This window comes from Scyliorhinus torazame, chromosome 6 (assembly GCF_047496885.1).
Source record: "Scyliorhinus torazame isolate Kashiwa2021f chromosome 6, sScyTor2.1, whole genome shotgun sequence".
NCBI classification, from domain to species: Eukaryota; Metazoa; Chordata; class Chondrichthyes; order Carcharhiniformes; family Scyliorhinidae; genus Scyliorhinus; species Scyliorhinus torazame.
The window spans coordinates 48,957,292-48,969,467 of record NC_092712.1 but is presented as its reverse complement, the minus strand read 5'-3'; the positions used below and the strand labels follow the sequence as shown (position 1 = coordinate 48,969,467).

Sequence of the window (12,176 nt, the reverse complement as noted above, 5' to 3'; positions counted from 1 at the left end):
TCCTGGCTTTCGAGTTCATCGCATCTGAGAGTGAAAATCAAGGTGGATTTCACCGAACTGAATCTCATTACTGCTAAAGGAATTGGAAAACAAGTTTACAATTTTGTTATTTATGCAGAAAAGCCTTCAGCAGCTGTATCCTTTGTGACTTACAATAAATAAATCAGAGGAGTTTGTGGTTCATCGATCCTCTTTTGGGTGCTGTTTTACAGTGATTCAGTGAATTAAAGTTTTTGATTCTGGGATTTTTACCGACATTTTGTGCGTGTCATCCCGCAATTTGTTTTGTTTAATTTGGGGCTATTTGCTAAAACCTGAATGAAACAAATTTTATTTTTATTTTATCGAATTTTCACCAGCATTTTGAGGATCACAGAATTCCACCCACTTTCTGGGTCAAGTGCCTCATACCTGTCACCTCAATCAAACAAATATACAAAGAGCTGGAGTAGGCCATTCAGCCCCAGGAAATGCTCTGCTATTTGATATCATGGCTGCTCTGATAGCAACCTCAAATCTGCATCCTGCCTACCGCCTGATAACCTCTCCCCCTCTTGCTTCCCAAGAATCTATCCACCTTTGCCTTAAAAATATTCAAAGACTCTGCTGCTGCCTCCTTTTCAGGAAGAAAATTCCAAAGACTCACGAACCTCTGAGGGAATTATTTTTTGCCTCATCTCAGTTTTCAATGGGTGACCCCGTATTTTTAAGCAGTGACCCCCACAGTTCTTGATTCTTCCACAAGAGGAAGTAGCCTCTTCACATCCACCCTGTGAATACCGCTCAGGATCTTGTATGCTTCGATCGAGTTGCCTCTTACTCTTCTAAACTCCTAAAACACGTCTAACCTGTCCAACCTTTCCTCATAAAACAATCCACCCATTCCAGGTACTGGTCTGAGAAATGTTCTCTGAACATTATCCAAAGTACATATGTCCTTCCTTAAATAATGTGACCAATACTGTGCACAGTGTTCCAGATGTGGTCTCACTAGTACTCTGTGCAATCAATTAGATAATATTCTTATTTTTTATTCTTCCTGCCGAAATGGACAACTTCACATTTTCCCACATTGTATTTAATTTTCCAGATCTGTGCCCACTCACCTAACCTATCTATGTCCCTTTCTGCCCTCTTCACAATTTACTTTCCTACCCATCTTTGTGTCATCAGGCCATTTGGCAACTATCCCTTCATCCACGTCATTTGTATCAATTGTAAACAGTTGAGATTGTAGCACTGACCCACGTGGCACACCACTTGTTACATATTGCCAATCCCGAAAAGACCCATTTATGCCTACTCTATGCTTCCTGTTGGCCAGCCAAACTTCTATCCATGCTAATATGCTACCCCTGTAACACGAGATGTTATTTTCCACTATAACCTTTGATGTGGCACTTGATCAAATGCCTTCTAGAAATGTAAGTACAGTACATCCACCAGTTCCCCTTCATCCATAGCACATGTTACGTCCTCAAAGAGCTCCAATAAGTTGGTTAAACATGATATTCATTTCACAAAACAATGTTAGCTCTGCCCGATTATCTTGAGTTTATCCAAGTGATCCGCAATAACTTCTTTAATAATAGCTTCTGGTATTTTCCCTATGACAGATGTTAAGTTAATTGGCCTTAGTTTTGCACTTTCTATCTCCCTCCCTTTTTGAATAATGGAGTTACACTTGCTATCTTCCAATCTAATGGAACCTTCCTCAAATCCAGGGAGTTTTGGAAAATTAAAACAATGCATCAACTATCTCATTGGACACTTCTATTAAAACTCTAGGATGAAGTCCACCAGGACCCAGGCTCTTGTCAGCTCGCAGCTCTAACAATCTAGTCAGTACCACTTCTCTGGTGACTGTAATTTTCCTGACTTCATCCCTCCCTTCCATTTCCTGATTTTAAGCTGTTTCTGGGATGCCCAAATAGTGAAGACTGATGAAAAATACCTGTTTAATTTATCTGCCAATGCCTAGCTTTCCTTTATCGATTCTCCAGACTCACTTTCTATAAGATCAACGCTTACTTTGTTAACTATTTTCTTTTTAAAATAATTACTATCTGTTTTTATATTCCTGGCTAGCTTTCTCTCATGCTCTAATTTTTCCCTCCTTATTAATCTTTTTGTCACCCTTTTCTGTTCATTTTCTTTTTAAAATAATTACTATCTGTTTTTATATTCCTGGCTAGCTTTCTCTCATGCTCTAATTTTTCCCTCCTTATTAATCTTTTTGTCACCCTTTTCTGTTCCTTATATTCTGTCCAAACTTCTGACCTTCCACCTGTTTTTGCTTTTTATTTAAGTTTGATAGTATCTTTAACCATTCTAGTTAACCATTAACCATGAATAGTGGATCCATCTCTTGGACATTTTATTACTTGTTGGAATGTATCTATCCTGAAATATCCCTTAAATGTTTGCCACTGCATCCATCTCCGTTCGCCTATTCCGCAACCCAATTTTCCAATTCACTTTTGCCAACTTAACTTACATGCCCTCATAATTGCCCTTATTTAAGTCAAAAAACACAGGCCGCAATTTTACGGTCATCCTGTCCCGCCAGTAGCGGGGTAGGGCATACAACAGAAAACCCTGCTGACAGCGGAGGGACCAGAGGACCCAGCCACTGGCCAACGGCAGGCCGCTACCACCACTGCCGCAAAACACACCGTGAGGTGTGTGCAGAAAATCCCGCCCAATGTCTCAGATTTCCTTCCTTCCTCAAACTGAATGTAAAATTCAATCATGTTAAGGCCACTGCTCCCAGGGGTGCCTTAACTGTGAGATCAGTAATTACTCCCATCTTGTTGCGCAGTACCAGATCTAGTATCACCTATTCTCTGCTTTGCCCCAGAACATGCTGTTAGAACATAGAACATACAGTGCAGAAGGAGGCCATTCGGCCCATCGAGTCTGCACTGACCCACTTAAGCCCTCACTTCCACCCTATCCCCGTAACCCAACAACTGCTCCTAACCTTTTTGGTCACTAAGGGCAATTTATCATAGCCAATCCACCTAACCTGCACATCTTTGGACTGCGGGAGGAAAACGGAGCACTAGGAGGAAACCCACGCAGACAATGGGAGAACGTGCTGACACCACACAGACAGTGACCCTGCGAGGAATCGAAACTGGGACCCTGGCACTGTGAAGCCACAGTGCTATCCACTTGTGCTACCTGCTGTTCCACGAAACTATCCTGAAGCCATGCAATGAACTCTTCATATGGGCTACATTTGTCCATCTGAATTTCCGGTCTATAAGTAATTTGAAATCTCCCATGAATACCGCCATGCCTTTCTGACAAGCGCCAATTATTTCCTCCTTTATGTTCCACCTTACCAGGTGATTATAGTTAGGGGACCCGTATACAACTTCCACAAGAGACTTCTTGCCTTTCATCTATCCCCAAAGCATGCTTGAAAATCAGTGACAAGGATGCAAACAAACTTGTTTGTGATCTAAACTAGGCCAACGTATTGGTTCTTTGGTAAACACAAAAAAATGTTTGCTGAACACTTGCATGATAACAAAAACTGTTAATTAACATCCAAGTAGAACATTTATTGGTACAGTTAAAAAGAATCAATCTGCATTTTATACATGAACGTACAATTTCACTAGACCCAGCAATAGAAGGAATCATCCTTTCAGCATTGTCGACTCCTCCTCTGGCTGTAATAATTGATTTCAGAAAGTTTATAATGGCGATAATAATAAAAGATAAAAATGAAAATTTATTAATTTAATGTATCTTCAGGATGTCCTGGGCTTAATAAACAGATGCATCAAACATCAGAATGCCTGGTATCTGACTATCCGACTGAGAAAGGGCCAAACACTTTGAATGCAATATCCATTTTGCGTATTCAGCATTTTTAACAATCATCTACTTTCAGAGCTGGCCCAAATGTCCAATCATCAAGTGTAAACTGGTCAGTGAATGTCAGCAGGCTGTTTGATTGGGAGACTTATTTTGTTCAAGCCCAATTTCGCTCTCAGTTGGGATTCCTGCGAGGTACTCACATCTGGATAACATTCTGGAACAGAAATCCTGAACAATTTCTCCTCTAATTCCCATTAATTAGCCTATCAAACGGAAGACACTTCTAATTAATGTGACTCTGGTGCATGAAATCATTGAACTCCTTTTGGTATCACAAAAAGAAGCCATTTGGCCCATTGTGGCTGTCACAGGTGTTAGCATGAGCAATTGACCTGGTGTCACTTCCCTGCCTTTTCCGTGCAGCCCCGGAGAGCACAATAAAGATCATAAGACTGATTTGACCAAATAAAGTTGATCTCCCCAGTAACCAACACAACATCCAATTTCATTTTGAGCTTTCCCAATTTATTTGTCCCAGTTACTCGTCATAGCAGTTTATTCCACACTTTTATCATACTTTCGCTGTAGTCTAATTGTATATACTTGAAAGGGGAACATTTGTTGGACTTTGGAGAGAGAATGGGGGGGGGGGGGGCTTAATTAGATAGCTTTTTCAAAGAACCAACACCCAGTGAGCCAAATGGCCTCCAGCTGTGCTGTACAATTCATGATTAACTTGACTATGAAATTGGATTATACAAGATGTACAGCACAGAAACAAATCATTTTGTCCAAACATGGTATGCCGTTGTTTATGTTCCACTCTTTACTCAACAAAATAATAACCCTTTATGCCCTTCTTCTTCATATGCTTTAGCTCAGTTGGCTGGACAGCTGGTTCATGATACAGAGCAAGGCCAGCAGCGCGGGTTCAATTCCCTTACCGGCTGAGGTTGGTCATGAAGTCCTCGCCTTCTCAACCTTGCCCCGAGCCTGAGGTGTGGTGATCCTCAGAGACTAAATCACCACCAATCAGCTCTCCCCCTCAAAGGGGAAGCAGGCCATGGTCATCTGGGACTATGGCAACTTTATATACTCTTTGGATAAAAAAGTTTTTTCTGAATTAGATTTGGATTTCTCGATGACCAATTTACATCGATGACCTCTAGTTGTACTGTCCCCCACAAAAAGAATGTTCTTTCTGTGTCCTATCCATCAAAATCTTCCATACTTTTAAATACCTCTATTAAATCACCCCTCAGCCTTCTTTGTCGAATGGAAACAACACCCTATCTATCACTCCTTTCCTGATACGCATACCTGGTATCATTGTTGTTAATCTCTTCTGCACCCTCTCCAGTATCTCTATGTTCTTTTTTACAATGTACTGACCGGAACTACACACAGTATGGTCTCACCCCGGTTTCATCCAAGTTGAGCATAATGTCCTTATTTTCATTCTATTCTTTTAGAAATAAAGCCTTGTGCTTGGCTTGTTCTATATATGGCCTTGCTCACCTGTTGGATAACTTTTCCAGATTAGATTTCATTACACTCTTCTTAGTTGCACCTACCACATTCTATAATGACATTCCGTATAAAATCTTAAATGAGCTAGCCTTACACCGCCGTCCATTATGCATGCTATCACGTCTTTGATGTCCCGGAGGGAAGACCAAAGTTAATTGATGTTTTGCCGGCTGCAGTATGCTCCTTAAAAACCCCTGCCTGCAATCTTTCATCTTATCTTCATTGGGTTTTTTTTGTGTTGGGTGTGATTTGATGTGAAATAATTGCTCCGTTCTAACATCATTAATTCCAGGCAGAAATCCCAAATCAATTCTGCTTACACATCAGTGCTTATTAGGGACTATTGACAGGTTAAAAAAATATATACATCATCATCAAGGGCGGCGAGGGGGGGGGGTTCTGCTTCCAGTTAATAGAGGTTGGCACTTTTGAAATTCTGGTGGATGAACAAGCGTGTTTCTGGGTTGCTTGCTCGTCCAAATGTAAAATGGATGGATTTGGCAAGTATACCCAGATTACCTTTCAGTTAATTGTGAATGAGGTTTGCAAGCTGCCACACAACAAAAATTGTTTGAGCACATTAACTGAGAATGATCAGCGTCATGAGTTTTTAAAATTACCACTATAATGTGGTAAAACGCAATTAACTCAGGACACCTTCGAGGCCCTAAAGGTTTTGATATAATGTAAATATGATATATAGAAAGAGCCTGCTTCTACATAGCATCTTCATGTCCTCAGCACATCACTAAAAGCTTCACAGCTAATAAATTGTGCACTGTTGTAATATAGACAAATACAGCAATGAGATGAATAGCCAGATAGTCCAATTATTCTCTCAGTGGTGTAGGTCGAGGGAAGTATGTTGGCTAGAATATCAGCAGGATAAACATCCTCTTCTTTGAATGGTTCCATTTTTTTGCATGTGATTCAAAGGGCAAATTTAACATCCCAGCTGAGGGAGGACACCTTTAACAATGCAGACCTCTCTCTCAGTACTGACCTTTTGTGTCAGCCTGAGTTATGTCCTGACCTGAAGCTTGAACTCACACCCTTATGACTCAGGGACAAGAGAGTTCCTATCAAATCAAGGCTGGCATGTAACAATAAAAGTCTCCCAACTTGAGCCATTTCTCTTGTCTAAGGAACAGTCAAAAGTATTACTGAACTTCAGAAATTCAGGGTAGGGAGGCCCAAGCACAGATTTGGCGATACAGTACAGCAGTACTAATTTGCGAGATGTATAAAGCTATCTAGTAGTTGCCCATTCTCATTTCCAATAAAAGTGACTCAAAAATAACACTTCAAATGGGATATTAGCTGTAATCATTAACCTGGTATTTCGGATCCATATCTCGGGTTTTATCTTAGCAACAACAGCTCACTTTTACATCCAATCTTTAACATAATAAAACCTCTCGAGGTGCATTATGAAACAAAGCCACATAGGAAAATAATGGTTATGAAAAAAAACTGCAGAAGGGGACCCTGATTAGTGTTGAGATATCAGTACATTTATTTGGAGCGAGATTTGAGATTTCACTGCGCGAGTCTGGAGACCTGTCAGATTTCATACAGATAGCTAGCAATTGGTCATTTCCACATGGAATGATGAAGGGCCTTGCAATAATAACATTGAATCTGGCTTCTGAGACACTTTCTCTGAATGTGCATTAAGGTAATCAGGCTTATTAAATGAGAGTTCTTTCTGTGGATCTCCACAGAAGTGACCGATATCTATTTAACTCCTGAAAAATTGCATTAGAGCATGAGTTCTTCTCAAGACCTTCCATTACAAGGTGTGTTAACTCCAAGCTGTCATTGCTTGATTCATTTTTTTCAATAGGGTGTCAGAGGACATAACAGGATAGGAGCCCATCAAAATTCATACTCAGCAACTTGAAAATTCTCATGTGCTAAAGGCAGTTCTTGCAAATACATTTCCCATATCTCGGATAAGCAGTTCACCAGACTTCACCAAAGCTAAAGTAAGAATTTTTCTGATAATAATTTCATTACAGGCTTCTCATTTCCTTCAGTGCAGAGCTGTATAAGTTAGACAGTTCCGAGAATTCTAATCCAGAGGCTTGTTACTCAAAATCGGACCATAACAATACTTCATGGTGCATTGAACGAAAGGAACCATGATCTCAGGAAATGCTGCCGGATGTCTAATGTTTGAGAAGGCAATTTGCACTGGAAAAGTCTTTATTATAATCAGTTCAAAACCTTGAAGCTACTAATCAGCATGGCTGGAAACTAACCTATTTAGGGAGTATAAAAGTTAGCCAACTGCTGGAAATATTTTGGAATCTAATTTTGAGAGAGGAAAATAAATCGCATTGATGGAAATTAATGTGAAATTGAGTGAAGTAGAAAAGCTCTGATCAAGCCACCTAAGGACCACTTTGAAACGTGTGTGTTCCAAAGAACTGGTGGTTTGTATGTTCAATCTGTTTTCAGACATTTTTCAAACTCAGTCTCCATTAAGCTTTTATCATCTTGTAATTCACAGGCAACCAGAGAAATCATGTTCACCCCAGTGTCATCAAGTAGGAATAGATACCAAAGTTCAGACCCGGGATTCATGTAAAACTTATTACTGATATTATAATAATAATATAATAATTGCTTATTGTCACAAGTAGGCTTCAGTGAAGTTACTGTGAAAAGCCCCTAGTCGCCACATTCCGGCGCCTGTTCGGGGAGACCGGGCCGGTATTCAGATATCAGGAAACCAAAAATGGCAGAAATATAAAATACAAAAACACACGATTCATGAAAATCATGCTGTTTAGACTATTAGTCTGGTAACATAACTACCACATTACCCTCCCCAGTGAAAGGTGGGCCTGCTAGTTTGTAATTTTTCTTTGCAAACTAGCAAAGTTTTTATTATCTGTTGGAGGGTTGGTTTAGATTCAAAGGCTGACGTTTGCTAGTGGATGTTGGGCAATATTTCAGGTCACCCAGTCTGAGTGGGGCTACTCTGTGACAAATTGATTGATGCATTTCACATTCCTTCATTGGGGTGCATTCTGTCAAAAGCAGATGTGAAATGGGACTATGCCAGCACTTGCATATTTGTTACACATTTAGGGGTATGGGAAAGTGATGGTTTCCATATTTAGCTGATGATAACACTTCACAAGATGCCAGCAATGCTTTTGGAGATTGCACTCTCAATGATTAACATCAAGGGTCTCGACACTGGCAGGACACAGTGATGATTTTCTTTTATAAAGTTGTCAGTATAATAGGAATAGATTGGTGGTAATAGCTAGACATTTTCTAAAAAGAGTTTCTCTACTGAGGCTTGATGTGGTTGGTCTTTCACTGTCAAAACTGAGTATTAGGAAAGGCTTTGCACCTAACATTATGTGATAGACATTTGACTTTGAAAATGCCAATCACAGCACCAGCTATATAAAGGTTACTGCAGGAAAATGTTATTATTTTATCATGCATTTCTTCCCATGACAAAGGGTCTTTGATTACTATTTAAATGAAATATTACAAGCTATTCTACCATTTTAATACTTTTTTAAAAAACACATTGCATTTGCATGGATTTTTTGCTTCCGAACAATTAGGAAGACTATTCTACATTACTGGAAATACCACATGAACCACCAACAGGAGGATAGAATTGTACTGCATACCTGAGGTTGGCAGCTACCATTACAAACATGCAAGTAGGAATTCATAATGGACAGAATGGATGACTTTAAAACAAGAACAGAGTTAGGTCTGTGTGATTTGGTTCCATTATCTCCTTACCTTTAACATCTTAACTTAGGGGTGATTATGCACACATCTATAGGGTGGGACATCTGAGAGTTTAGCATGAACACAGTGCATTTTGATATGATTTTCTTTATCAGTGTAAAGATGGTAGGGGCTAAATTGTTCCGGCACTTCACTGCACTTTAATGCGTAGGAGGGCTGTGATTTGGGGAGGTGCAGAGGCGCCCAGAAGGTCTGTGGGGCCAATCAAGTTCTGCCTTCATTTGAAGGTGACACATACGGGGTGGAATTCAATGCCCTCCCCACGAGTCGAGTTTGGAGGCAAAGGAGGCATTTAGTCAGGCTGGAGGGAGATAGGGTGGGTACAGTGGCGCCTTCCTGCCTCTGCCCCGATTAAGTTTGGGGCAGGAGGTCTCGTGGATGAACTCATTCAAAGGCACTTGGTGCCTGATCAAGATCAAGGCTCCCAACAGCGGGAAGGTAAGCACACTGAAACAACCACCCCTTACCCCTTTGTCTGAACCCCCCTGCCCCTCTTCCCACCCCCAGCCGGCGATTGGGTCCTTGATCCTGGGGAAGGCTCATCATTGGCCATGTAAGTGCTTAACTGGCACTTAATATAGTGAGCTTCCCCCAGCTTCAACATGGTGCTCTCGCCGCCTCCCCAGCTGGACGGCGAGACTCCCATCACCTGGATTAAATTCCACCCATGGTCTTAACTCCTTACATAAGGCTCAGGGAGAGATGGGCTGGGTCGGATATGCAGAGCACGGTCTGGGGTTATTTTTTCCGCACAATTCATCACAGACCTTTCATTCGAATTGGTTTGCTTTGCAGTTTATTACTCCATTAATACCACCAGACAGGGAGGACAGGTAAAACGTATTAACATACATTTCACTGCAGTTTTGCAAGATTCTTAAGGAAGGTAGGGCAGAAGAAATAACACTGTTGTAATTCAACACTATGTTTCCTTCTCCTAGTAATGGATCAGTATACAAGAAGAGTTCCAAAGAGTTTCTAAGACATGACTTGCCAATCTGAGGATAAATCACATTGGGGGTTGGGGGGGGGGGGGGGGGGGGAGATAGAGAACCTGGGTGTAGCAAAGGTGTAAAAAAATACTGTAAAGACACTGATTGTACGTGACCTTGCAGAAACTGACAGTGAAAATCGGGAGTCGCATTTGGGTCAGTCTCCCCCACCCCAACCAACACACCCACACACTGGAACACCTTTTGCCGTTTCGTTTCAAACGTGTAAAGTGACCCGGCCAAATTGGACAACTGCAGAAAACCATCACCCCGCTGGGATGAGGTCCACATGTTAAAGTACTACTCACTACTATGTGCATGGGTTGTATTTTCCCACTCAAAAACTTTCCCCGACTCCAAAGTGTTACAGTGGCGGGGGTGAATTCACATCTTTCCACTGATTCATTCCACTACAGCAGGTATTCCCCTCTTGGTGGAATGAGTGTTGATTCAAAGCAGCCACAGAAATAACACGCCCTTCTCGCACTGGCCATTCAAATCCCCCCTCGGGGTCTCTCCCTCTTTTTGAATGCAAACCGCAGAGTTGTGGTATAAAGTGCCTGCCCCCCTCCCTCCCCACAAAAGGCTGTTTGAAAAAAAAAAAATCAGCTGTGAGGGATGAGGGGTGTGGCACTTTCTTAAAACCTTTGCATGATTGTCCCAACCGCTGGGCGTAGATTCTAACACGAATATGCACACAACACACACAACCCCTGGTTGGCCATCGTTGCATTTCCTCAGTCGTCGCCCGCTTAACAATGAAACATCGGTCACAAGCGTCTAAACTATTCGACAATGCAGACAGCTCACTTTCTGCTGCAACTTATCCTTGAGGGGCTAGCTAGCCCCAGGATGATGTCTCCCTGCTGGAGGGAGTGATGTTACTGGATTTACAGCAAGCGTGTTGTGCTCACTTCAGCGCTCACTTACCATCACGTTGCCTTGCATTTGAGCTGTTCTGATCATGGATTGTTTCTTCATCCTTGCTCTTTACCTCTGCTCGGGTCTCTCTCTCTCTCCCTCTTTTGCCCTGTGGTTGCCTCGATAGTTCCTCTTTTCCTTGCTCCCACCCTCCCCGTTTCCAGTCAGTGAATGAGCGGAGCTATGAAAAAAGGGATGTCCCAATTAAAGTGCCGAGACGGAGCGCTTGCCAGCGCCGCTCCCGCTGTTTTGTTTGGGGTATTTTTGAAGAGCCCTGGCTGATCCGGGTCCGCGGCACTTCGAGAAGGCGGCGGGAAGGACCAGGCGGATCCCCATAGCGGGAGATGGATCTGCTGGGGGGAGGGAGGGGCGGTGAAGACCGATAATCTCAAAATTAGTATTTTGTTAAATATAAAAATGTCGCCCCCCCCTCCTCAGAGATGTTGAGACGTCCACGTTCGGATTTACAAGTCTCGGTGTGTCCGCCCTTGTCAGTGTGCCGCGTCCCCAGATTATCTTTAATGACAGCAAACTGTCAAGTGTTTTTAGCAAGAGCCCCCTGACAGGGGAGGCTGAGGGACGGCCTGGACCGGCGCCAGGGGTAATAAATCAGGCCGCTCGCCAGTGACTAGGAGACAACACCTTCATGCGTTTCTATGGCTGTAGTAGGGGTGGTGGAGGGGGATGGTGGTGGTGGTGGGGGGTAGAGGTGGGGGTGAGGTGGGGGTGGGGTGGGGGGGGGGTAGAGGTGGGGGGGAGGTGGGGGGGGGTGGGGGGGGGAGGTGGGGGGGGGTGGGGGGGGGGTGGGGGGGGGGTAGAGGTGGGGGGGGTAGAGGTGGGGGGGGGGGGTAGAGGTGGGGGGGGGGTAGAGGTGGGGGGGGGTAGAGGTGGGGGGGGGTAGAGGTGGGGGGGGTAGAGGTGGGGGGGGGTAGAGGTGGGGGGGGGTAGAGGTGGGGGGGGGTAGAGGTGGGGGGGGGTAGAGGTGGGGGGGGGTAGAGGTGGGGGGGGGGTAGAGGTGGGGGGGGGTAGAGGTGGGGGGGGGTAGAGGTGGGGGGGGTAGAGGTGGGGGGGGTAGAGGTGGGGGGGGGGTAGAGGTGGGGGGGGGTAGAG

At 43.4% G+C, this 12,176-nt stretch overlaps 1 protein-coding gene across 1 annotated transcript in view; it reads right to left on the bottom strand.

Moving 5' to 3' along the window:
* dpp6a (dipeptidyl-peptidase 6a) overlaps positions 1 to 11,536 on the bottom strand; it is a 1,922,242-nt gene extending 1,910,706 nt beyond the window's left edge. The window contains exon 1 of the mRNA XM_072508192.1: positions 11,076 to 11,536. Within this exon, the coding sequence (XP_072364293.1) occupies positions 11,076 to 11,126 (51 nt within the window). The 5' untranslated portion in view covers positions 11,127 to 11,536. The remainder of the gene's footprint in view (positions 1 to 11,075) is intronic.
* Positions 11,537 to 12,176: the final 640 nt, after the last annotated feature.